Source organism: Antechinus flavipes, chromosome 6 (genome assembly GCF_016432865.1).
Source record: "Antechinus flavipes isolate AdamAnt ecotype Samford, QLD, Australia chromosome 6, AdamAnt_v2, whole genome shotgun sequence".
Classification (NCBI taxonomy): Eukaryota; Metazoa; Chordata; class Mammalia; order Dasyuromorphia; family Dasyuridae; genus Antechinus; species Antechinus flavipes.
In genome coordinates this window covers 214,406,370-214,434,345 of record NC_067403.1, presented here as the reverse complement: position 1 = coordinate 214,434,345, position 27,976 = coordinate 214,406,370, and the positions used below count along the sequence as shown (strand labels likewise).

The window sequence follows — 27,976 nt, the reverse complement described above, 5'->3', positions numbered from 1 at the left end:
CGAGGTCTTTTCGTTTCCCGAGCCCGATTCGTAGCCAATAACAGCCGAGAAGGAAGTGTCGTATCCAAGGCTGAACCTATGGCAGGGCTCCCCTTCCTTGGACCTGCCTCCCCTCTTGACTTCCGCCTCTCCTTCCTTCCTTTCGCGGTTCGACAACATGGCGGCTACGACAGCCGCCTCGGGTTCCTCTCCAACTTCGACTCCGGCCCCGACCCCAACTCCGGTGTCTAACCCGGATCCCGCGCCAGCCTCCGCCCCAGCTCCCGCCCCGGCCCCGCCACAGGCCCAGGGACAGGCCCCGGCGTCCGCACCTCCGCCGGCAGCTCCGACCCCGGCGCCGGCGCCGGCGCCCCTCGGGCCTGGACTCCCTGGGCCGTTCCCCGGCGGCCGCGTGGTCCGACTGCACCCGGTCATCCTCGCTTCCATCGTAGATAGCTACGAGCGCCGCAACGAGGGCGCGGGCCGCGTCATCGGCACCTTGCTGGGTAAGCGGCGCCCCGGGCCCGGCTTCCTCCGGCCCCATCTGCTCCAAGTCTCCGCTGGGGTCGCACTGCACGATGCCCAAAGGACGGGCCAGTTTGTCCGGCATCTAAAGCCCTGCCCAAGCTTCCTCACGCCCACCTTTTCGGGCCTTCTTACCCGGAGCGGGACAGCCCCTCTGCCTCCGACTCCCAAAGCCCCCTGGGGCCGAAAACCTCCCCAAGCTCCCCCGCGCCTTGGAGCCTTCCTCCCTAAGCGCTCGTCACCTCTCACATCCCATTGCCTTCCTTTGCGTTGTGATTAGTGCCCGGGAGTCCTCAATGAACAACAAGTGACTGTCCCGCGATCTCCCTCCCAAAGGTCCCTGTAAAGCCTGTCATTCTTGAGCGTGGGTGACCGAATGCCAAGGGGTCCGAACCCGGGAATTAAACTTCGCTTAAATTTAGAATCCTTTTTAAAAGGACAGCGTAGGGGCAGTCAAAAGCCACCTTAGCTTCATTTGTAACATTGACAACAGGCGCGACTGAATCAGCATTCTTTTTTCTTACTCATGTTTACTGGGTGAAGGGAAGTCCACGTAGAGTTTAGCGAGATTTCAGGAGAATGCAATCGTCTTGAGGGCAGAAAGACTTTATTTTTGTCTTGATGCCCATGGTCTAATCAAGCTATATACAAAGTGCTTAGCAAATCCTTGATTAGATTAGATTGCCATTCCCTGAGTTTTGACAAAAATTCTTGAAGGAATTGGAAGGTAGGAGCTAGAGAATAGTACAGGTTAGCTGAATTGGAAATTTTTGAGTGACTGATTAAAAAAATAGCTTTAAATTCAAAAAATTAATGAGTGGCTCAATGTAAAATTGGAAGATAGGATTCCAAAGTCTTGCCCTTGGTCCTATGTTTAATTTCTTCCCTCCTTTCCCCAAGTGATTTAATAAAGGTGATGGCACATTTATGCAATTTTCATGTTTCAGGAATCTGGGAAAGACAGCATCACTTCGTAGCATCTAAAGTTCAAATCAAGTGGTTTCCAAAATAGAACCTGATTCCAAGGAATTTATAATCATTCAATCCAGTTCGAGTACAACACATGTTATGCTCCTCTCCTGTGCAGACCACTAATTTCTCCCTTAAGCCAAGTCTCAACCCTTCAGGACAGCCTGGGCAGGCTCCTAGGTACCAATTAGAACCTTCCACACATCCCTCCCTGAGCCACCCACATCATCTCATGCCGATCCCGAACAGGAGCAGACCCTGCATTTAGAGTTCCCCTGTTTTCACTTAGGGGGCACAGATTGAGCTACATAGCATGAGCAGGTATACGAGTTGTGACCTCATAGATCCCATGGTTTGCCTTTACCCCCAAACCCATCCCTCATGCAGACTTCCCTGTTCCTGTCACTAGCTAAACTGTCTCTCGAATCACATGGATCAGTATCTCAGTGTCCTCTTCAGCTCATTCCCATATGCAGTTAGTTGCCATATCTTGTCATTTTTATGTCATATCCCTGAAAGCCACCACCCTTATGCTATCTGCAGCAGCTTCCTAATGAGCCACCTTATTTTGTCTCTCCGCTCTTTGATTTAGCTTACATGTGGCTGCCAAAGTGATTTTCTTTAGCATAATTCTGGCTGTGTCACTCCTGTTAAAATGTTTTTCATTTGTATAATGTACACAATTACTAGTACCACATCTCATGCAAATTACATGAGATATACACATATTGGAGGGATGTACTCTTAAAATTTGTTATTGATAGGAATTCACAATCAAGAAATATTTTGAAGATGCTCCATTCAGCTGTAGAATCAAGATCCAAAAAGATCTGAATAGGAATTTTCACTTCATTTATTCAATGCTAAAATTAAAATGCTTGTATAGCTGCTGATTCTTTTTACATGATGGCTGGTCTACTGCCTTGAATTCTTATTTGTTCTGTCACTTGAGCAGTTCATTAGCCTTCCTCAGCTTCAGTTTCCCATCTATAAATTGGGATAATAGACTGAAGTTTTGAAAATAAAATGAGATAGCCTGTGAAAAGCACTTAGCGGATCTTTAAGTGCCAGGTAAATGCTAACTATTCTTAAAGCTTTCTCTTAAGTTCTCAAAGTTAAGACCATAAGGTCCTTAGGGCCAGGATCTTGACTTAAAATTCTTTACCCTCTTGATACTTAATATAGGACTGGTAAGTGCTCAATTTTTCCTCAATTACAAGGGAGATGAAGGTTGTGGGATTAGCATCATAAGTTTGTCAAACACTTGGATTGACAGCTTACTGGTTTTCTTTCTCTTGTAGGAACAATTGACAAACACTCAGTAGAAGTAACCAACTGTTTTTCTGTGCCACATAATGAGTCTGAAGATGAGGTGAGTAGAAATTTGGACAAGGATCATAATTGGGAGCTCTCCTCCTTCACTTTAGCTAGTCTCTAATCAGGCGCCCATAGGAACTACTCTTACCTTCCCTGCAGTAGAACACAAGGTTAAACCTTCTTAAACTAAAGTCTTATAGATTTATTGCTTTTGTGTTGAGTCTGATATTTTCACTTACAGAATAGAGACTGCTTCTTGAGGTGTCCTTTTTGTCATTCTTCTGTCTCCCAAGTTTCAACACCAAGGGATGGATTGCTTGGGTTTTAACCATGAAATTCATCTTGTCCTCTACAGGTTGCTGTGGATATGGAATTTGCTAAGAATATGTATGAATTACACAAGAAAGTCTCTCCAAGTGAACTTATTCTTGGATGGTAAGTCAGGCTTCAAATTGGGACAGGGCAGGACAAGACTGAAAGTTTTTCAGTATTAATTGGAAATATTGGAAATGAACATGTTCCCTTTGGGATATCTTAGGCCCAGCTCTGTATTCTTCCATGGAGTAAAGTTAAAACTGATGCAATTTGCTTAGAGGATCAATTAATTAAGGAACATTTATTAAGCGTCTGCTATATATGCCTGTCACTGTGCTGAGTATTCAGGATATAGAAAGAATGAATAAACAACTTGAAGTTTATATTTTAATGTGGGATCTAGTAAGTACTTGAGAAATATACATAAAATAAGTATAAACTAAGCAGTTAAATGCTTTTTTTCATTCGTTAAGTAGGAATTGTCCATTAAACAATTATTGATGCAAGACCAAATCTCAGAGAGGTAGAGTGGAAATGAGAATTGTAGAAGTTATTGAATCCCAAAAGAAAGAGTAAAGATAGGGCTAAGGACAGAAACCCATTTTTAGACCTATTTGTGGGGTTAGACCAGCTTGTCTGGGACTATTGCCCAAAGTTTCAGCACACTTTAGGATTCTGTGTTTGATAGTTATGTTTAGACGAGGTAATTTCCTAGTGTATTATCATTCCCCATTTTCTTCTCCTGATTTTTTTTTTTTTTTAACTTTTTATTGACAGAACCCATGCCAGGATAATTTTTTACAACATTATCCCTTGCACTGACTTTTGTTCCGATTTTCCTCCACCCCCTCCCCCAGATGGCAAGCAGTCCTATACATGTTAAATATGTTGCATTATATCCTTGATACAATATATGTGTGCAGAACCGAACAGTTCTCTTGTTGCACAGGGAGAATTGGATTCAGAAGGTAGAAATAACCTGGGAAGAAAAACAAAAATGCAAGCAGTTTATATTCATTTCCCAGTATTCTTACTTTGGGTGTAGCTGCTTCTGTCCATCCTTGATCAATTGAAACTGAGTTAGATCTCTTTGTCGAAGAGAACCACTTCCATCAGAATACATCCTCATACAATATCGTTGTTGGAGTATATAATGATCTCCTGGTTCTGCTCATTTCATTTAGCATCAGTTCATGTTAGTCTCGTCAATTCTCTCTATATTCATCCTGCTGGTCATTTCTTACAGAACAATAATATTCCATAACATAACTTTTGGAGCATAGTTCCAAATTGCTTTCCAGAATGGCTGGATGTGTTCACAATTCCACCAACAATGTATCAGTGTCCTTGTTTTCCCACATGCCCTCCAACATTCCACATTATCTTTCCCTGTCACTCTAGCCAATCTGACAGGTGTGTAGTGGTATTTCAGAGTTGTCTTAATTTGCATTTCTCTGATTAATAAAGATTTGGAGCATATTTTCATATGGCTAGAAATAGTTTTAATTTCTTTGTCTGAGAATTGTCTGTTCATATCCTTTGACCATTTGTCAATTGGAGAATGGCTTGATTTCTTATACATTAGAGTCAATTCTCTATATATTTTGGAAATGCTTCTTTTTTAAGATTTTTCTTATTACTGGAGTCAGGAAATCCTAGATTCAAGTTCTGAATTTGTGTAGACTTTTTCTGTGTTTCTGCAAGTCATTTAATTTCTTGATTGCAAGGCAGTTGCTTGTGTACATTGTTAGAAGGAATCTTCGTCAGGAGCTTCGTCACCAGCCATTCCTCAACTTTTTCTGGAGGGGAGAGGGCATCTAGTATGGTGGTTTACATCTATTTGAAATTAAAACAGATACTCTTATAATATTCGTTTATTCATCTAAAAATAAAAAACTCATTACACATTAAATTTTTTAATTTAAAGTAACTTTACTAAAACAAGAATAGAACTGGCATTGTTTTTAATACCTGTTTTTACAATCTGTCAGTTATGATGTATTGATTTGGATATGAAAAAAATCCAGCTTCACAGAGTTTTTTTTTTGGAAAAGAGCAAGAGTATTTTAATAGGCAAGTAATATTTTAGTAGTATCATGAAAATATTTTTGACTTGTCAGACCTCTTGAAGTCTCAAAGACCTCCCAAGGTTCCATGGATTACATTTTGAGAATTGTTCTCCTAATTATTATTCTGTACTCATTCTTCAAAAAATAATGAGGTAGGAACCACCTCTCATCTAACATACTTCTGCTGCTGGGTCTTTGTTTAGGCTGATGCTAATCATATGATGATTAGGCTGAAACAACCAGTGACCTTGTGTGTGTATAATTGTTCAGAGCATGAGTGTAACTCACTAATGCTAAGAGTGCCTATGAAAAATTGGATTGAAGATGAAGTGTTTAAACACAAAATGAATTTTAGTACTTGTCTTGGGAATATCAACAGGTCAGAAGAATCTTGTGATATCCAAGACGGGGAAAGAGCTATTTAATTTCATAGGGAGGATTAGCCAAAAAAAAAAAAAAAAGTAATATATATATTTGTTCAATATCAATTCATTGGATTTAAGAGTCCATCTGATGCAGGTTTCCCATGGCCTTGCTCCTTATCTTTGTGGACTTAGGCAAGTCACTTGATTTCTACAGGCCACAGGTTGCTTATCCATAGAATCAGGGGATTGGACTAGATGACATTTGAAGCTCCTTCCTACTTTCTTAATGTTTGTTTTTAATTACTTTCACCCATTAGTGTCTGATGCATAATAAGTACCTAATATGTGCATGTTGAATTATCAGTCCTCTCCTATTTCTCCAGGTATGCCACAGGCCATGACATCACAGAACACTCAGTGCTGATTCATGAGTACTACAGCCGAGAAGCCCACAGCCCCATCCATCTTACTGTGGACACCAGCCTCCAGAATGGACGAATGAGCATCAAGGCCTATGTCAGGTATGATGCTTGGAGGATCCAGGAAACGGCTTGGAAAAACAGTCTGGATAGTGTGCTGTTAAATGAGACCCTAGTTATAAGCAGTGTGAACTTTGTGTATTAGTTAACTTTATTTATACACCTGCTTTTGAACTAGCTGCCTGGTCTGTCATCTAGGCCTTTGAAACCCCAGCTGGACTATACAAACAGTTGTCTGCATAGCCACATGATTTCTTGAAAAACCCTGTGGCCTTGTATCTACTCCATTGGACCTACTAAACAACTCCTTGAATGAGTGAATTAAAAAGTATTTACTTTGTACCAAGCACTGTGCTAAGTGCAGAGCATATTAATAGACCAGGCCAGGTAGCTTTTGATCAAGGAGCTCCCATCCTGGGATGCATGGAAGGGACAGTCAGTTATCTGACAGTGTTCTCAATTGGAGAGGGCTTGGGAAGAGGACAGAAAATAAGGCCTGATGTTGAGGATGAGTCACAGCTCGTCCAGATGTGAGCAGGCACATTACGTTTGGACATCCTGGAGGTTGCTGGAGACTAAAAGGAGAAAGGATGAGAATGCCCTGATGAATAAGTTTAGAGCCATTCAAATCAAGATAGTCTCAAAGGGAAGATGCAGCCAAAAAACAAACTGTTATAATGGGTCCATTGTGTTGAAATGTGTCCAAAAACTTTTCTTTGAGCCTTAGCAGGGAAATCTTGAATGTTTCCACAGACTTGCTTACACTTTGAGGGCTTTCTTTATCTCAATTTTTCAATTACTTTGGTGCTGCTGGTTGTCCCCAAAATCGTATCATAGCTATAAGAAATCCTATCCAGAGTCTGCTTGATTCAAATAAATCCAACAGATATTTACAATATTGATATTGTCATTTCCTAGTGCTTCCATGGGTGTTCCTGGAAAAACGATGGGAGTGATGTTCACTCCACTGACAGTGAAATATGTCTACTATGACACTGAGCGGATTGGAAGTGAGTAGCTTTTCTCCTATAGTCTCTGTGGAGCCCTTAAGTGTGAGGGCAGAGGGATTGGCACAGACACAGGCATTTAATCTGGCAGGTGCTTGAGATGGGGTGCTGTCTGGGGTGCTAGAGATTAGGTAGCTGTTCCTACCACAGCAGCTCCATCTGAACCATTCCTAAATGGGCAGCCCCTAAGTGAAGCATCTAACAATTAACAGTGTTTTCAATTCATATGGCTATGCTAAAGAGAAACTGTCTTTCTGGTCCCAACCTCTACCAGGAAGCCTTTGTATTCCTCCTTATTCTTTTAATACATACTTCCTCTTTTAATCCCTTAACCAAAGGAACAAAAATACAAAGCAGTCAGAAAGAGTGCTCTAAGCACGTATGGGTCTGTCTGTCTAGTGGATTTCCTAGCTAGTTTGTAGTAGTTGGTTCCTACAGAGGGAGGTAGAAATTAATGGGCCCTTTTCTCGTGTGCTTTGCTAATTCCCTATGCCCTCCTTTGTAGTAGCAGTCTTTGAGATCTGCATTAAATGTATTTTTCATGGAGGCTGGAATTCTGTACTCCTCTTTTCCTGTAGGACATTGTGGGGGGCCTAGCTGGAAGGAGACAAGCCTTTTATTAGTCCCAGAGGTAACCAATCTAGATCAACATTTCCTTCCTCCTGACTCACAGTTGACCTGATCATGAAGACATGTTTCAGCCCCAACCGTGTGATTGGCCTTTCAAGTGATCTACAACAAGTTGGTGGGGCATCTGCCCGGATACAAGATGCCCTCAGCACAGTGTTGCAGTATGCTGAAGATGTGCTGGTGAGGGGGGAGAAAATGGGAAGACTAGAGATTAGGATGTCAGAGGAGAGTAACATGGGAGGGAAAGGGGGTGAGAGGCATCCCGGTGGGGGCCAGGCCATCTGAGTACTCGGGCTTTCCACAGACGAGAGAATGCATGTTTTCTGTTGTAATGAAATCTCCTTCTGTATTCAGTCTGGAAAGGTGTCAGCTGACAATACCGTGGGCCGCTTCCTGATGGGCCTGGTTAACCAAGTTCCCAAAATTGCTCCTGAGGATTTTGAGACCATGCTGAACAGCAACATCAATGTGAGCTCCATTCTCAAGTCTTTTAACCTACCCATCCTTAGTCATGTTGGGGATTTTTTTTTTTTTTTTTTTGGTGAGGCAGAGAAGTGGCTGCTTAAAAAAGGCCAATGAGAATAGCTTCTACTCCCTTTGGGGGTACAGGGTAAAGCATCCCATATGCCTGGAAATAATACATTTAAAACCTTTCAATCCCTATGAACTACATTGTGATACACTGTTTTACAGTATTGATATTTAAGACACCTATATATGTGTAGACACACACACATACATGTATGTATATTTATATAGGCTTCTCAGGAGTTTATGGGATCGTTACAGTATAACAGGCTACCTTCCCTCCTTGTCTCCCCTTGGCTTTGTGACTTCAGGGTCTAAGCAAAAGATTGAGTAGAACTGGGCTTGATATCAAGGCTAACTTCTTGAACAGATTTCCAGAAAGATCTTTTAGCCTTTTTTAATATTGATTCACCATACAAAGCTGATACTTGAATGGAATATAATTTAAATTCAGCACTGCTTCCTGAGGCCTTGAGATTGCTCTGGGATCTGTAGTTTCAGAAATGTGCCTCTCCCTTCTCCAGACCATTCATAGGGCAGGACATTATAAGGCCTAAAGAAGGTCATTATGAACCTTAATGTCCATGTCATTGCTAACCCCACAAACTGAGCCAGAAAGCTGTTCTTTGTCCACATTCTTCTTTAATCAGTCTTCTTGGCTCCCTTTCCCCACAGGTGTTCTTCCTAACCTGGCAGGCACAACAGCTTAGGGAAGAATATTTTTGTGCCTTGTTTACTCTTTTTCTGCCTTCTATAAATACATTGTCTTTCCTCAACAGGACCTGTTGATGGTGACCTACCTTGCCAACTTAACGCAGTCACAGATTGCTCTCAATGAGAAACTTGTGAGCCTGTGAGGAAGCCCAGTGAGCAGCAGCTACAGTCAGCAACTCTACCTGATATGGGTCCTCCTTTGGTCTAACACAGGATAGAGTAGAAGAAAAGCGGATTCTTCTTTAACCATCATCTTTAAGTTGCCTGTTTCTGTAGATGAGCTGTTTATAACTCCAAATAAACCACAGACATCCCTTTTCCCCCTGGGTAAGGGACTGATTGTGACCTTTCCCTTGGGGGAGGGGGATACTAACTTGGAGACTGTCTTGAAATCAAGAAGTGAGTACTTTTGGAGGTGTTGGGGCAAGGAAGGATATCTTGGACACTGGAAAGCTCTTCAAAATCCTGATCTCCACCAGCAGGGGAAGTCATTTCTCTTCCTCCCAGCCCTTCACCCCAGCCCCCAGAGTCTTTATGTTCAGCCAGCCAAGTTTAGTTGATGGACTGAGGTGACATGCCAGGTTAACTGCTTCTATTCCTTATCCTGTTACAACATTGCCTACTTTATGTCATCGAGAAGACATGTAAAATTAGAGATTGAGCCAGAGAACGTAGCAGTCTTTTTCCATGTGTAATTCTTCTACCACTGGTAGGACTCCCTGCCCCTTTTTTGCTGTGCCCTTGCCTTCTAACCACATTTTACCCATCCTTTAGGGTTGTCCTGGAGACACTGGGCTAAGAATCTAGAGGTGGAGGGTACCTCAGAAGTCCTTTCCCCAATCTTATTTTACAGAGAAGGAAACTGATCCAGGGAATTTGAGTTACCCAAGTGGATAGTGTCCCTCATTGTATGTGCTGCTGAAGATTTATCCCCATTTACCCCTTAAGAGATTTTTCTTATAGACTAGAAAATCTTTTTTCTTTTTGTCTCTTAGCCACCCTTCATAATGATATTTCTTATTTTACACAATGTTTTTCAGAGAAGGTATTTTTATAAAACAGGTTCTTAACAAACAAATCCTATTCACCTATAACAAGCATATATTAGCTTTTTATGTGGTGCACAGTGACAAGTGTTGAGTGAATTGTATGAAATCCCCTTCATTGAGTTCCCAGTGTTTACAAAGGCACTAGGTCCTGGGTGTTAGGGATACAAAGCAAAAACAAAACAGTGGATCCCCATAAACAGCCATTTTAAAAGACCATTGCCCTGCTATTCTCTAACTTACCAAGCACAGCTCTGGACGTGAATGTTTTCAAGGTCTCAGATCTAGGCCAGCATTTCATAATAGATGAAGTGTCTTGTATACTTAAGTGTGAGTTTGGAGCCTGCAACAGATGTTAAATGCTTGCTTTTTGAAATAGTGAGAAAGTAGGAAAATTCAAGTGATTATGTATTCTGTTCTTGTATTCCTTGTGCACGGGTTTCATGTCTGCTTTGGTGTGCTGGGAGAGAAGGGGGATACTGAGAAATACTCCTTGCCTTCAAGGAAGTTATCCTCTATTTGTTAAAGTTAAGCATGTGTGTGAAACAAACCCCTTCCAGAAGTCGCCGGTGGAGCTTGTTGATGTCCAGAAGACAAAAAGCCAGGATTTAATGTAACAGGTACAGAGAGTGAAGCTTTAAAGGATGGGTAGAAGTGGGCAATCATAAAGGAATGTTGAGTCGGTGGTAGGAAGAAAAAGGAGAGAATTAGAATTGGAAGAAATAGATTTCTTGATTCTTGCATTTAACTTAGGGAAAGGAATTCAGTTAATCATGAAAATTCCATTTGTTATGACATTTTAATTAACAAGTAATGGCAGCATGGCTCAATGGAAATATTTTTAATATATTTTTATTTAATTGAAGCGATTGAATTTCAATTGTAGCTCTGCCATTTGCTCCATTTGTAACTCAGGGCATGTCATTTCTTCTCTTTGGGCCTCAGTTTCCTCAGGAATAAAATGAGGTGGGACTAAATGAATTACTTCTAAGGGCTTTTCCAGTTCTAAACCTCTGATGCCGAGTACCTGAAAGTGAAAATGGATTCATCAAAAATAAGACCTGTCAAGTACAGCTGATAGCATGAGGGATGTCTTAAACGTAACATAGCTGTATTTCAACAAGATGTTTGGCAGGACCAGGATATGAGGTATGAACTCTGTAGGATTGGGACCTTCAGAATAATGGAATCTAGTTCCTTGTACAAATAAGTTGTTTACTTCATTTAAACTCTTAACTCAAAAGCCCTTATGGTCTAGGAAATCCCTTAGTTCTCAATGCCTATATCAGCCCAGCGCAGGGAGTGGCTATCTGAACCTTGAGGACCGGTTTGAGAGGTATGTCACCAATTTGGATATGTAACGTGTGATATGGAGCTGCATTTAAAGCACATTAAAAATGTGCTTCCTTCCATATAGTACCTGTGCAATTGTCCTAAACAAATGCCTAATCTACTCAAATGGAATTGGTGCCTATTCCTGAGGCTTTGAAACAAATAGGTCATTTATGAAACTCCGGAATTTCTCAAATCTCAGAGTTAAGTAGATGTCATAATGCTGGTACTTAATCTTTATTCTTGGCTCAGTCTTCCTTCCCTACCTGCCCAGGCTAAGACTTGCTCCTGTCCTATCCAGAGCATCCCTCTGATGTGCTAGAGGGCCTTTATGTTGTGTGGAGCAATGCCTTCTGTCTTTACTTGCTCTGGGACCAGTCCCCCTTAGATTTCTGTCATATGTTTCCCTGATGGAATCCTTTAATTCTCATTGGTTTTACGTTTCATCCTCTTCATTGACTGAATTCCTCTGATTCATTTTAGTTCTTTAATGACTTGTATAATCATACAATTCTGCAAGTAGATTATTGGGATTAAAAACACAGGAAGAAGATTGGGGTCACTAAAGAAGGTTTGCATTTTCATGAAGGTCATTGAACTTTCTTTTTATATCATGTGCCAGTAGACAGACGTGTTGGTTAGCCACCTGCACGTTAGTCCAGTTGTTAGTCTGGTTGAGGCAGTAGATATTCTTCATCTACTTCATCCTGTGCAGATAATCGAGCCGAACTCTTGAGTTGTGACAAATCTCTTCTAGGAAGCTAAGCACCAATTCAAGATTTAGTGCAATGAACATAATGTCCTAAACAAACAGAAATATCTGGAGGACTTCACCATGCATTGGGAATCCCTCCTGAACTTGCATTTTGCTGGATTGGCCCATCCGTGGGGAACACCTTTGATGAGCATACCGGATGCTGATAATGCAATTTAGACAATCGAAAGAGGGACTCAAGAGAGGGAATGTGGGAGAAAGAAATCGTCTCACATAAAGAACTTGTAGGTATGAAAAGTCCCCTATACTTATCTCATTAAAGCCTTATGACCCTCTAAGGGAAGTGCTATTATTTCCATTTTATGGATAAGAAAACAGCTCTCAAATTGTGACGTATCCACAGTCTGAGTTAGCATTTAACTCCAGGTCTTCTAACTTGGGTCTGGTGCTTGAGCCATCAGGATATCATGCTGCTTTTCTGTTACCTGCCCCATATGTAAATGAATGCAAATAAAAATTCCTTTAGGTTGTCCCTCACTTCTCTGGACAAGCTATTTTGTAGGTGAGATGCCATATTCTTCACGTAATGTCTGTGTCCTATCCTTGTAGCCCTCAAGGTCATCAATGTCTCTCTTACAAAAGTGGTACTTAGTATTGCATCAATTCAGCCTTGGAACTCCCCTGAGTGGGCACTTCCCCCATTACCCTCAAAGAAACAAACCCCAAAAAGGTAAGTGGTACAACCTAAGTATAAGATGCAAGATTTGAGCCCGAATCTTAGCAATAAGCTCAGCTCTCCACCCCACCATGCTGCTTTAGCTGGGGAGTAAAAGCAGAAAGGATGTTGGTTGTCCAAAGCCTGTGTGATGGGCTAGCTTTGTCCAGGAGGCTGTTGTCAAGAAGCCCTTGTAAATTCTGGTCCGGGGGGTGGTGGGGGCAGTGGTAGTGAACCACGATTTAGCCTTAGGCTGTTATTTCCCCCGTATATCCGCAGCCAGAATGTTCCCATCTCACCCACCTTCAAGGTGTGCCTTGTGGACATCGGCCCCGGCCACGTCCTCGCTCTCTTGTGCTTTAATGGCACCTTCTGCTTCTGGTAGGAAACCTGAATGTCGTCCCTGGGAGAGTTCCCGGGGCCAGCTGGAGTGGCCTCTGGCAGAGGCGTAAGAGCGGTCAGTTTCAAGATGATTGAAAACTGCCCAGAGATCAAATGATGTCATTCTAAGAGCCTACTTAGCTTGTCCTTTTGACAGGCAGTAGCAACAGTTGTCATGGATATGGGCTAGGCTCCCTGGTACTTAACCCTTGGAAGGACTAGTAGCCATCCGGGCTACATGTATCTCAGGAGTGGCTATGACTCCTGAGAAGACACAAAAACTCTGGATCCCAGGCTGGGAGATGGCCAGAAATGGGGTCAAAGTGTCACAACTAACACAATTCCTCTCATTCTTCCCAAAAGAATTTTGTATTAAAGCTATCCAAAAGGGGAATTGGCTGCCTTGAGAAGTAGTGAGCTTCTTCTCACTAGGAGTTTTCAAGCAAATGAATGGCCACTTAGTGAATGTGTTATATTAGGGATTCTTTTTTTTAATAACTTTTTATTGACAGTACCCATGCCTGGGTAATTTTTTTTTTTAATTTTAATATCTTTTTATTGATAGAACGCATGCCAGGGTAATTTTTTACAGCATTATCCCTTGCATTCATTTCTGTTCCGATTTTTCCCCTTCTTCCCTCCACCCCTTCCCCCAGATGGCAAGCAGTCCTTTATATGTTGAATAGGTTACAGTATATCCTGGATACAATATATTTGTGCAGAACCGGACAGTTTTCTTGTTGCACAGGGAGAATTGAATTCAGAAGGTATAAATAACCCGGGAAGAAAAACAAAAATGCAAGCAGTTTATATTCATTTCCCAGTGTTCTTTCTCTGGGTGTAGCTGCTTCTGTCCATCCTTGATCAATTAAGGCTCTCTTTATCGAAGAGATCCACTTCCATCAGAATACATCCTCAAACAGTATCGTTGTTGAGGTATATAATGATCTCCTGGTTCTGCTCATTTCACTCAGCATCAGTTCATGTAAGTCTCGCCAGTCCTCTCTGTATTCATCCTGCTGGTCATTCCTTACAGAACAATAATATTCCATAACATTCATATACTGGGTAATTTTTTTACAACATTATCCCTTGCACTCACTTCTGTTCCGACTTTTCCCCTCCCTCCCTTCACCCCCTCCCCCAGATGGCAAGCAGTCCTATACATTTTGAATATGTTACCATATATCCTAGATACAATATATGTGTGCAGAACCGAATAGTTTTCTTGTTGCACAAGAAGAATTGGATTCAAAAGGTAAAAAATAACCTGGGAAGAAAAACAAAAATGCAAAGTTTACATTCATTTCCAGTGTTCTTTCTTTGGGTGTAGCTGCTTCTGTCCATCCTTGATCAATTGAAACTGAATTAGATCTCTTTGTTAAAGAAATCTACTTCCATCAGAATACATATTAGGGATTCTTAAATAGATGGTTTAAAGGCAAAGTCCTCTTTTTTTTACATTTCTAAACTCCCTGACCAGCAAAAGAATGAGGAGTTTTAAGGGGTAGTGGATGGTATAAATGGTAGTTGTGAAATGGAAGAGGAATAATGAGAGGTTAGCGCTATAAATACACCATTCTAATTAAGTTTTCTAAAAATAGGTATATAATCTAGGAAAAACAGTATAAATTCACCCTTTCCCACGCCCTATCCCCGCAAAAATCTTGAGCTACTCTGAAACTTGGAAAGTGATGTTTCTCTCCATTTGTCACATCTCTCATTGCCATTTGCTGCTTATATGTTAAATTTCCAATTTTCAAGAGAAAATCTACTTTGTACCATTTGAGAAGGGCTTAAGACAATGAAGTCAGTCAGCTAATTCTGACTAATGTGGCAGTTTAAGGAACAGAGATTAGACTGAAGTAGTTGGGAAAGGTTACATAGAAGGGTTTGAGGCCTTTATCTGGACCTTAAAGGAAGGACAAGATTTGGAAACATTGAGAGAAGGCATTTTGGTGGCGGAAACAGCACGAGAAGTATGGAAGTGGGGATGTGCCTGTTACTGGGAGCAGCAAAAGATTCTAAGCTGCTGAAAGTTGTATGTCCCAAAGCCCTGGAAGTTAAGGTTCAGTAGCCAGAGTAGGTTATGTAAGGCTTTGAAGGCTAAAGGATTTCAACTGAAGATGGGATTGTGAACTGTTGATTCAAAAACTGTTGTTTTTGAAGAGTGATATGAGAAGATTCGTAACAATAGTGTTCACAGTCATTTGGGAGAGAAACTAGAGGTAGCACCGTTGACTGCTTTTAGGATTGTTTCTTTGAAGTCAATCCTAATCATTATTCAGAGAATAAAATGTAAGATTAAAGTGTCAGAACTAGAGAACAACATATTACCTAACCCTGAACTGGAAGATGAACTAGAGATCCCCAAGATTCCATGACCTCTGAGGGCTGGAGGTCCGTTGAAGGTCGTTGGGAGTTACAACTAAGATGGAAGCTTCCGATTTTAAAGATGATCATTTATTAAACCTCAAGGTATGAAGGACTAACGACCTTGAAATAATGTTCCCAATCCCTTGACCATCCCTTGATTACCCTCCCAAGTCTTTACTTCAAACCCAATGCTTAAACCAACTTTCCAGCTACCCCTCAAATCTTACCAGCTCCCCAGATCATTCTCCTGGCTGATTCTTCTAAATTATGCAAATCCCCTTCTATTATCCCCCATGTCACTTCCCCTGGTCTGACTTGATGTTTTCTATCTCTCACTGAACCCTTTGTCCCCACAGAAGATTAGAAATAAGTATCCAGTATCTGTGATAATCTTGGTGTTCGTTATATGGGTATATACTATGTGCTACAATGAAATAAAGGGTATGTACCTGCGCACTACTCCCAACCCCAGTTCTCCTATAACAATATCCTCTACACAATTGCCCTTTTATACTTAATTCCCAAGGACACTAACACGGGGCTTAACCTGGGATTCACAGTCTCCCAAGAGGGTCTATGAATTAGGATGGGGGGTGGGGGGAATCATTATTTTCACTAACTTCTGACTGAATTTTAGGATTTAAAAATATTATTTTAAGAAGACATACTGTGGCTTAAACAGACTGTCAAAGTGGTCATTGACACATGTACACACACAAAATATACCCTATAAATTTCAGGTCCCGTGTATCTGTTGACATTCAGCCTCCCTCAGTCAATCATCCAGTCAGCAAGAACCCATAATATGCCAAATATTGCTCAGTGATAAAAAATAAAAGTGAAATGGCTACTGCCTTGTGGGAACTTGAATTTTTACAGGGAGATTCAAAATGTACACTTACAAGTAAGTAATAAATACACAGACACTGACCCATAGGCATTCTACCCCCATGGAGACTCAGGCCTCATGGACACTATATTCTACTTCACTTTCTAGGTTCTTGGGAGCTCAAACTTCAGGAAGCACAAACACTGCCTTCCATTCAAACTGGTCCCAGGAACATGGCGAGATCATGGATTTCTAAACCCGTGTACATACAACCTGACTCTAGACACGGACATTCTGTCCTTACACACTCTCAACCCATAAACTCTCGGCCTTCTATATTCTTGAGGCTCTTGGATACATAAGAAGTAGGTACAGAAGCTTGAGCCTGTGATTTCATTAGAATAATGACCTATCAGAGGAGGGGACCAGCTGTACCATGGGAGGCCAGCAAGTTCTCTAGTTCCCTGAGAAGTTAAATCAGGTCCCCAGGGTCCCAGAGCCAGTATGAATCAGACTCATGTTTTCTTAGTGACAACGATAGTTCTCTAACTGCCTGGCAACTCTGTGGGTTTACTAGCCCACAGATAGCAAGATCATGAATTCTCTGATAATTTTTTATCATAAATACATCCTAAGACCAAGCTTTAATATTATGAACTGGACAAACACCAGTTAACAAACATTTCCATACATGATGAACAGAAAAAAATTGTATAAAAAATTTGTATCATAATGGGTTTAAAATCACTAAATCTAATTTCAGTCACATGCTTTCTAACTTTACTAGAAGTTTTTGTTGGATTGGATAGTGAGTCCCTAACCAATAATTGGAAGCCATGAGTTTATTAATTTCTGTGCTACTATATTTAGTTGCTTCTGGGTATTGTCTGATCTGTTCCACTGATCAACTTTTAGATTTTTTAAACCAGTACCAAATAATTTTGGTGATTACGCCTTTGTAGTATAGTTTTGGAGAGGGTACTGCTAGACTCCTGTTCTTGCCACTTTATTTCATTATTTCTCTTGAGATTCTCGATTTTTTTATTCTTCCATATGCTTCCCCCTCTCCACCAGTTAATTCTATAATAGAGCCCTTTGGTAATTTGAGTGATATGGCTCAAATCTGTAAATTAATTTTTGAATGTTATCATTTTTATTATGATAACAATTTCTCTCTTTAGATCTGATGTTATTTCTGCGAAAAAGTGAAGATCTTGTAGTTATATTCTTATAATTCCTGTGTGTGTCTTCTCTGATAAGCTACCAGATTTTAATAACATTCTTTAGTTATTTTAAATGGAATTTCTTTTTTTCTCTCTTCCTTCTAAGATTTGTTGGGAATATACAGAAAGTGTGATAATTTTTGTGGGCTTGTTTTATATGCTAATAATTTATCAAAGTTGTTAGCAGTTTCAATTAACTTTTTAAAGTTAATTTTTTAGGTTAAAACTTTCTAAGTAAATCATCATATTATCTGCAAACCCCATCCCTCCTCAAAAAAGAAAATCATTTTTAGTTCCTCTTTGTCTTTGTTTATTCCCTTAGTTTCTTTTTCTTAACTTACTGCTATACCTAATATTTCTATCATTATATCATGTAGTGGTAATCATGCACATCCTTACTCTAGAATTTTCCTAATATGGATAATAATAGTATTATCTTAGTTGATATATTGATATAGATAAGGAACAGCTCATTTATTCTTATGCTTTAAATTTTTTAACAAAATGGATTACTGTATTTTTAAGAACTTTTTTGCATCTATTTATAAAATATAAATATATTTATAAAAGAACCACACTGCTCCCCTCCTGGCTTGAGGAAAGAGCTAAAAAAAAAAAAAATGCTACCCTAACAATTGTCTACTTCCCGCAATGCTGGCCTGCTTACCGTGGTAGGCAGGGATGCCAGTCTGCAGGCAAAACACACACACAAATTTTGCAAAGGTGATCCCACTCGTTATTGGTACATGGAGTGTGTGCACAGTCCTGAGCAACACAAAATCCAAGACAGAGAACTCAGCAGTTTATCACATCCAAAGCTGGATACACAAGTAGGATTTTTTGGGAGGAGTGAAGGGGAGTACCATGAAGTTTGTGTAGGTTTTGCAATCTTAAGTCAACAAGCTTTTTACACCTACCAAAAGGAGTGAATGGCAGGCTCAGAACAATGCGATTTCCACTTGAAGGAAAGTACCATGCTACCAGCATACTCCCACCAGGGCAAACCCTGCTGAAGTCAAAGAAAAAATTTATGAAAACCTGGAAACTCATCATCAGTGTGTCAAAAGAGGAAAAGGTGATAATTCTGGGTATTTGAATGCAGAGTAGGCAGAGGCTGTCAGACATGGCAGGGAATCCATGGGTGGAATGGAGTCCAAAACAGTAATGGTCACTTACTACGGATGACGTGTGTCCTATCACCTCATCACCAGTATTATCTTCCATTCATCTAAACAAAATAAACCTCATGGGTACATCCTCACAACAAATACTGGTATTTAATAGACTATGTCATTGTAAGGAGAAACAGCATGTGAGAGTGCTGCTAGACTGATTATAGACTTATTTTCTCTAAGCTAAAATCTGCATTAAACAGAAGCAATAGCCTCAATGCAAAATGATTGCCAGAAGACTTAATGTCAACAGATCAGAGTACCTCTTCACGGTGAACAGTTTATTGCTAACTTGGAGGGAAAACTGAAGTTAGCAACAGTGGAACTGAAAAGACATGGGTAGCTTTCAGAGGTTTAATGTGCAATATCACATTTACTCATCTGGACCAGAACACTCGTGAACATCAATAGTGATTGGACAAAATTTTTTAAAAAAAAATTAATAGCCTTTTATTTACAGGTTATATGTATGGGTAACTTTACAGCATTGACAATTGCCAAACCTCTTGTTCCAATTTTTCCCCTCCTTCCCCCCATCCTCTCCCCCAGATGGCAGGATGACCAGTAGATGTTAAATATATTAAAGTATAAATTAGATACACAATAAGTATACATGACCAAACCATTATTTTGTTGTACAAAAAGAATCGGACTCTGAAATATTGTACAATTAGCCTGTAAAGGAAATCAAAAATGCAGGTGGACAAAAATAGAGGGATTGGGAATTCAATGTAATGGTTCTTAGTCATCTCCCAGAGTTCTTTCGCTGGGCGTAGCTGGTTCAGTCCATTACTGCTTCATTGGAATTGATTTGGTTCATCTCATTGCTGAGGATGGCCACGTCCATCAGAATTGATCATCATATAGTATTGTTGTTGAAGTATATAATCGTTTCACTCAGCATCAGTTCGTGTAAGTCTCTCCAGGCCTTTCTGAAATCATCCTGTTGATCATTTCTTACCAAACAATAATATGATTGGACAAAAATTACAGGGAAATTCAGAATTTGTTGAATGAAAAATGACTTTACAGGGCTTACCAAAAGGATAGTGTCATCTGTCTCTAAGAAGGCAGTTTTATAAGCAAAGCTTAGAGAAACTCAAGATTCTTGGCTCAGTAAGAAAACAGATGAAATTCAGTTTTATGCTAATAATAACAATCCAAAATGTTGAAGGCTATTTATGGGCCAAAGACCTATGGTGCATCTTGACCACATTGATTAATGATAAGGACAGATTGAAATATGGGTTTTCAATCCCTCTCTAGCCTAATTTCCAATTTTGGAATGCCAATTGGTTCCTCTGGTGTGGCAAAGCTGCTGGTGCTGATTCTATTCCAGCAGAGATTTACAAGATGAGATCTACTGCTCATATATAAAAGCTGACAAATTATGTGGCAAGAGGAGGTTATCCCCCAGAAGTTCAAGTATGGCTCCATTATCTCTGTAAAGGAAAAGGAAATAGATTGGCTCGTGACAATCATGGGCAGTGGAGGATCTCTCAGTCACTGCTGGCAAGATTTTTGCCAAAGTCTGTTTTAATAGGTTGATTCTTCTGGAAGATGGTTATCCAAGAAGCAGTGTGGCTTCAGAAGGCTGAAGAATGGTTGATAACAAATGTTTGCTGCCCAACAACTCCAGCAGAAATGCTAGGAGCAGAACAGAGGTCTGTACACAACTGTTGATCTGAATGAGGTCTTGGATACTGTTAGTCCCTGGAGAAGTTCATCTGCATTATCAGTTCCATGATGGCTTGCACAGATTTTGGAAAATGGACAATGTTCTTGCACTTTCCCAGTCAGCAATGGAGTGAAGCAGGGCTGTGTGCTTGCTCCCATGTTTGTTGGCAAACTGGAGGGAGGTGTGCTGAATGATTTTTTTTTGGCCACAGATGATTATGAACTCAAAGCAGCCTCTGAAGTTGAGGTGCAACAAAATATGGATCAGTTCTGTGCCAGTTGTGCTCATTTTGGCCTAACACCACTGAGAAAACAGAGATTCTCCGCCATTCAGCACCACATCATTCATATGTGGAACTGTCAGTTACAACAAGTGGAAAAATAGTGAATATTGTGGATAAAATATATTTTTCAGGGATGTACACATACATGGTGAGGTGGGTGCCTGAGTTATTACAGTTAGCTCAGTGTTTAAGTGTGTGAGAGAAGTATTAGATTGTGTACCAAACTCAAGTCTGCAGAGCTGTTGTGCTGATTTTATTGTTATATGCTTGTGAAACCTGGATGGTTACCAGCACCATATCAGGAAACAGAATCACGTCCATCTGAATTGTCTTAGGAAGATTCTGAAGATCACCTGGCAGGATGAGATACCAGACACTGAGGCGCTTTCTCAAGCGGCCCGCCAAGCATTCCAACTCTATTACAGAGTGCAACTCCGGTGGATTAGTCAAGTTGTTCAAATGCCAAACAAGCTTGCCAAAAAGTGTCTTATGGAGAACGCACATGAGGCAAGTGCTCACCTGGAGGTCAGAAGCAGCAATTAACAAGATGCTCTTAAGGTGTCTCTGAAGAACTTTGGAATCAATTGTGTGACATGGGAGGTATTGGCAAAGGACTACTCAGCATCAAAGAAGGGGCTGTGCTCTGTGAGTGAAAGAGAATTGAAGCAGCTCCAAAGAAACGTGGGATGAACAAATTTAGAGGCAACACATCACTCCAAATGTCCATATGGACTATTTGTGCCCTATTTGTAGGGATAAAACCTAATGAAGTCACATTGATCTGATTAGCCACAGGTGAATACATATCTTTTCTCCAATATAGAGATGCCATTTTGGTTTTCTTTGAGAAATAAAACCATCCAACCATTGGCTCATCCACCCTATGAAAAAATTGTATCCTTATTCCTTTTTTTGTCTTTAAAAACAGCCAAATCACAAAAACAAAACAAACAAAAAAAAAAAAAAAACCCTTCTATGTTGTCCTTAGTTCTCCTTGCCAAACAACTTCTTCTGAAAAAAATCATCCTGATATTTTCATAAGGACTATGCCATGCTCTTGTAGTCTTTTTGTTATCCTTGTTTCATCTATAGATTTATTTTTTAAAAAAAATCTTATCTTATTGTTGAGTCCCTTGTGCATTCACAAGTTTTTTTTTCACAAATTCCATTATTATTTCTCATTGAAACAGTTCTTTTGTGTCTTCAAAATTACACTTGAGCATCTCTCATCCCTATTTGACTGACTTTCCCTAAATTTTACTTTTTAGCATCCCAGCTACATTTCTTATGAATCTTTTGAAATCTATTTTTCCAAAATCTAAGTAGGGCATGGGAGACTCTCCTCCATTATCGACTCTTAAGATGGAATGGTTCCTGCCCTCCAGGGTTTTCATAATTCTTACTGAAAGATTAACATTACTTCCATTTTCTACTGTTATTGCTTCTACAAGTTAATGGATTTTATGCTGTATTGATTTTTACATTTGAATCCTCATGCTTAATGCCACCTCTTTATGTCTTTATGAATTGAGCTCAGGAATTTATGTTTTAAGTTCTAATTATGGGGGGGGTGGGGTAACTTCTCTACCATTTCTTCAGCTCCTGGGAAATTATCAAGACAATCTGGTATTATCATTGTCCAGAAGCTAGCTTTAAGAGATAATTTGTTCCTTAATTGTTCTTGCAATCTCCTTAACTATCGTTTCTAGGTATTAGGGAATCTGCTAACTCACATCATTGAACAAGATCTTCAATATTCAGATGGATCCCATAAATCAATCAGCATTCCTTAATGATAAAGGGGAATGGTTAGTAGTCCTATGTAGGTATTATTAGCCCACCTGACTTGATGTAACCCATAATGTCCCCATCCCCATGATGTTGTCTGTGCTGTAACCAATCTCATTTTCTTGCCCCCTCCCCAACTCTGTTCTTTGTTGTTTTTAAAAACTAAAAAGCCTTCTTGTCTCCATAGCAAGGCCATTATTTGCTCGGGAAGCTAAGAACCTGCTTATTGAAAATTTTATATTTTATCAATAAATTAAATATGTTCAGATCTTTGTGCCTTATTTTATCTTGATTTCAATCACTGCCCCACCTAGTAACCAGGTCTTCTCTTTTTAGTGATAATGAATTCCAGAATAGAATTTCCCCTTGTTGGCTTCTCCATATTGGATAAAATTATTATGCAAATCAAGAAGTGATTAGCTGCTCTGCTTTTGACAGAAAGTTCCAGTAACTGTCTGGATAATTGAAGTCCCCCATCACCATTATAATATCCCTTTCTCCTCAGCATTATACTTTTACATTCTCCATCATCTTGATATCTCCCTCTACCTCAGATCCCCTTCTCTCCCCCACCCCCCCAACAATAACTCTATTCTCTTTCCTTTAGGAAGATATATTCCCTTACAATTTGGAGTGTGAAGAGGCATTCTCTTGATCCCCTTTTTCCTCTAGGAAAAAAATCAGCTTACAGCTGAAATACATCTGTACTTCACTCACAATATATAGTCACTCAACTGTAGCAGAAATGCAAACATTATGCCCTCTATTCATATACCTACATTCCCCCTCTTCTGTAAAGGTTGAGCTTTTCAGCCTTATTTCTTTGAATTAATTGTTGGTATTTATGCTCTAACCTTAGGCATTCAGGTAATTCTGTGTATAAAACACTGGGCCTGAAGTCAAAAAGACTTGAATTCAAATTCAACCTCAGATACTAACTGTACGACTCTGGGCAGTCACTTCACCCTGTTTGCCTCAGTTTCCTCATCTATCAAATGAGCTAGAAAAGAAAATGACAAATCACTCCAATATCTTTGCCAAGAAAACCCCAAATTGGGTCACAATGAGTCAGCTGAAACAATACAACAACATGCCTCAACCTTAAGCACTTTTATAGCCAATTATTTTCTCTTCATGAATTAAGAACCTTGCTCATTTTTTTTTTTTCCTTTTGGTCAACAATGCCACAAATCATCCTTATCTCTCCTTCAAGCTTACGCTGACTTTTGTCTGTTTCAGTGATTTGACTCAGCTATTTTACCTACTTATTTTATCCATATTATTTATCATTTGATTAATCCTTCAATTACTCTATTTACCTTTTCTTAATTAACTTGACTTACTACCTTATCTAATTTTTTTTTAGTTTGCCTTTCATCTATTCCATATAGTATGTATTTCCTAGTTATTTACATGTTTCTCCCTAGAACAGAGATAGTGTTTTGCCTTTCTTTATATCCCTAGTGCCTAGTAAAGCATTGGGCACATAGAAGCACTTTATAAATGCTTGTTGACTTGACTCGACCTTCTCCTGATTCAGCTTAAGTCCTTTGTTCTCCCAAGCTGGTTCCCCTCAGTCCTTTTTCCTTCTCAGGCTGAGAAAAGATAAGGAAGGTGTTTGGGGCAGAGCCTCTGAATCCTGGAGGGTTCTTAACCTAAAGCCATGTCCCAGCCAGAAGGAAGCATACTTTCAGTCCCACTCCACCCCAACACAAACACAAACGCACTTTCTACCTCACATATGCAGACAGAGGACAGAGAATTTCAGCAGCATCTCCACAGCAGGGGAGAGGGTTCCCTCAGTGGGACCCAGAAAGAAGTTTGAGAGTTGGCTTGATTCCTGATGGGAAAGTGTGGAGATTGGTAGAAGAGGGATCCTGAAGTGTCTTTATTACCTACAATCCAAGCATCTCTGCTTTGAGAGAAATTTCAAGGGACAGAGAAGCCTCCTGCTTCCTTTCCAGAATCATTCTTGCTTAAAATTTTATAGTAGTCGTGAGACAATGACAAAGTGAGATAAAAATAAGAACTATAAAACTGAGGTTTAGGATTTTCATTCAACAGCCAATGTTATAAGGCATATCCTTGGAAAGTAAGCTTTCCTGAAAAGCCAAGAATGGGATCCAGGTTTAACAAAAACTAGGAAGTCCTTTAATTATCAAAGGGATGTTTCCCTAATTTTAGTTTCAGAAAATCCCTGTATCTCCCTTAACTGAATTGAGTTTTTAAGTGGAACACTGATTAGTTCATTCATTCAAGTGACATAAAGGATCTTGGACCAAGACAGTGAAATACTGTTATCTAATGTTAGAATCTATTCTCAATTTAATAGATATTTAAAAGGGTTTTTAAAAGTCTTTTGTAGACTTCCACACACTCTTTTACCCCACAGACAGTGACTGTGGCTCCCTTGATTTTAAACACATACTAACTCCCCTGACAAAACCCCACACAATAGAATCCAAAACCTTTCTACCCTCTTTGCATTGCTCCTTTAGGTCAAAGCTTCTCAAATTGTGGTTCTCAATCCCATATGGGGTGGTATGGCAAAATTGGGATTTATTATCAGTAAATGATTTGTACCCGTTTTATAGTCTTTTGTACGCAGGGGCACCTAACGTGGGAGAAACATTTCTACAAGAGAAAAAATATTAAGAAGCCCTGCTTTTAGGCTGTCTCTCATTAGCATTCTCTCTCACCTCCAGTCACCTCCCTCACTGGGGTTGTGTAACTTTCTTCTCAGAGGAGCTGCTTCCATATCTCACTTCTTTCCACTTAGACCGCCTCGTCAGTGAAAATTACCTGCAACAAATTTTCGAAGGAAGTGTGGTCATCCTGGCTTTTAGTGTCGCTACCCTCATAGACTCCAGGCTTGGAAAATACAAGTAAGGAACTCCTTTTCTTCTTTTCCCAGCACAGGTGAGGGAAAGGGATCTAGAGCTAGTCTCCTGAGGAAGACTTTGCCGAAGATTTTTGGCGTTCTATCCATGTGTATTTTAGCATTCAGCCTCTGTGTTCCCCATCTCACATTGTTGTAAGGATCAAACAGTAGCTCCTGTGTGTGTCTGTATTTGTGTGTATTTGTATGTGTTTGGGGGTTAGAATTTTAGCCTAAAGGATTGTACAAATTTAAGATTTCTTGGGACTATTACTCTTGCATCCATCTCTGAAACTGCCATTGCCCATCTTCATGTGTTTATGAATCTGATCGATGCCCAGGTGAAATCCTCTGTGGGTGGCTATGTGGGTAAGTCTTCTGTGCATGTTTTTCTGTGAACCTGTATGTATGTCCATGCTTTCAAATTTCTTTTGTTTGCTTGTTTTTTGCAAGTTTCTTATGCTTAAGCCTATGCTTGCACGATTCTCGGGGTGATAAAATTGAGACTATGAGAAGATTTTTAATTGAAACAGCTACTATGAAGGAGCTAAGGAATCAGTAACAGATGAAGCTGCTCTCTCCATCTGTATATTTGTGAGCCTCGGTGTATGGGAATAATAGACTCCATAGGTTTGTTATGCCCATGTTTAATTTTTGGTGTGAGTATGTGAGCCTCTGTGTCTGAGAAGTATATGCATGTTAGCGCTGTGTGAGTTTATCTCTCGTGTTTTAAGATTGTTGTAAGAGATTCTATGGATGTCTGGGGACTTTTCCAGGTACCCGTCTGGATGTATATCTGTAAGTCTCTGTGTGTGTGTGTGTGTAAACCAAGAACACTAACAAGAAAGCCCTGATCTTCCAGTTGAATCAGGATTCCCTAGAAGGGGAGGAGATTTAAAAGGACAAAAACTAGGAGTGGATGAAGAACCATAGAGAAAGATGGCGAGTTAGTAAAATATAGGGCTTCTGCTGGACCCAGGGGAGCCATGATCAAGAGAATAAAATGATAGAGTGTGCACTGAAGTCTAAACCCCTCATTTCACAGATGAGGGGAATGAGACCCAGAGCAGGAGATGACCAAGGCCGCCGACATACACTTGGTAAACGGTCACATCCAGTGCTGGCTCTGTGGTCTGTGAGGGAACAGCCGCTGAGCAAGGAGGTGATACGGTCACTTTAGAAGTCCTTAAAGAAGGGAGAGCGAGCAGGAGGTTATTACAGTGGTCCAGATGGGAGGCAAGGGGCCTGTGGGCCGAGATGTAAACCTTCCAAAGCAAGGTTTGGCATCTCATCACACCCATCTCAGAACTCCTGTCCCCCTCAGCCTATAATCTCCTTTTCTTACGCATCCTCTTCACCAGGCTGAGCTGTCCATCCCAACTTTTGCCAACACCTCTCCTGACTTCTGCTTTGGAATCACTATCTCAAACTGGCTGCCGTTAAGCATTGCTAGTTCAGCTCATTATTATTCTCTCTACTTCCAAACCTTCCTCCTGCTGTTGAAAGCACCACCATCTTCCCAGTCACCCAGCCCCTCGGTGTCATCCTGGACCCTTATTCTCACTGACCCCACGTATCCACTGTCACCGAGTCTGATTCTACCTTCACAACAGTTCCCGTCTATGTCTCTTTAACTCTCCTCACTCAGCCTCCCTCCTAGCATGCAGACTCTCCCACTTGGGCCGTTGTAATAATCTGTTGTCTCCCTGCCTTAATAAACTTTCTCCCCGCTCCAATCCATCCTCCCTTCAGCTGCCAAAGTGATCCCCTTCCTCAATAAATAGCAGTGGCTCCCCTTTACCTCCAGGATCAAATATAAAGCCCTCTTTAAAAAGAAAAAAGAAAAGAAAAGAAGTAAAGAAGCCCTTGCCTCCCTTTGCAGTCTTTTTACACCTTACTCCTCTCTCCACATACTTTGTGATCCATCATCATTTGCCTTTCTCTGTCTTCGCTCCGCTTTCCCTCTCTCCCTCTTCAGGCTAGATGGCTCTTGCTTTTTCTTTCTTTCTAAGGAGGAGAGGAGCTGAGCTTCCAGACTCAGTCCCAGGGCTATGCCCGGGGATAAAGCATTATTAGTGAATGCCCAATACAGAAAAGTGCATTACCACTTGTTAGAAAGAATTCTTGATCAGGCCTGTGTTGAATTAGAGGGCTTCCATTTAGAGATTCCATTAATTCTATAATTCACCCCTTTGGGGCTGTCCCAAAGAAAAGACTCACTATAAGAGAAATGGATCCAGTTCTTTTGTAGTGAAAACACTTTTACAGGAGTAGCAGAAATCAGAGCTTGTTGGCAAAATATTTTATCAAATAATGAGAGTCGAATACTAATCTCTTTGATTCTAAGTATTGAATAATACTTTGATAACATTGTATAATCTCGAATAATAATAATGAATATAATTCTTGAATATTGAATTCATACAATATAGAATATTAATATTCTTGAATAATAATATTGAAAAATGATAACAATAAAGCATGTGGGAATGTCACAAGATACACACGTTACCTCCATTGCCCTATCTGCTACTGGAGAAGGTCTAAGGATTCTCTCAGTGATCCTGCAGAAGATGAACTTACACATGCCAAAATTCTTGTTTAATTGGGAAAAGCAGTCATAATCACATATTAACTGTATAAGATTAAATATAAAAGAATGA

General features: G+C 40.3%; 2 protein-coding genes across 2 annotated transcripts in view; both read left to right on the top strand.

Annotated features, from left to right (window-relative positions):
• Positions 1 to 121: 121 nt before the first annotated feature.
• On the top strand, positions 122 to 9,217 carry EIF3F (eukaryotic translation initiation factor 3 subunit F). The gene is made up of 8 exons (XM_051964085.1): positions 122 to 485; positions 2,775 to 2,845; positions 3,146 to 3,225; positions 5,923 to 6,060; positions 6,937 to 7,028; positions 7,699 to 7,835; positions 8,010 to 8,123; positions 8,963 to 9,217. The coding sequence occupies exons 1-8, from the start codon at positions 158 to 160 to the stop codon at positions 9,038 to 9,040; spliced, it is 1,038 nt and encodes a 345-aa protein (XP_051820045.1). The 5' UTR covers positions 122 to 157; the 3' UTR covers positions 9,041 to 9,217.
• Positions 9,218 to 9,365: 148 nt separating this feature from the next.
• Positions 9,366 to 27,976, top strand: part of LOC127539758 (solute carrier family 15 member 2-like) — a 57,241-nt gene continuing 38,630 nt past the window's right edge. The window contains exons 1-3 of the mRNA XM_051964078.1: positions 9,366 to 15,564; positions 15,819 to 15,903; positions 25,215 to 25,320. Of these exons, the coding sequence (XP_051820038.1) occupies positions 15,520 to 15,564; positions 15,819 to 15,903; positions 25,215 to 25,320 (236 nt within the window). The 5' untranslated portion in view covers positions 9,366 to 15,519. The remainder of the gene's footprint in view (positions 15,565 to 15,818; positions 15,904 to 25,214; positions 25,321 to 27,976) is intronic.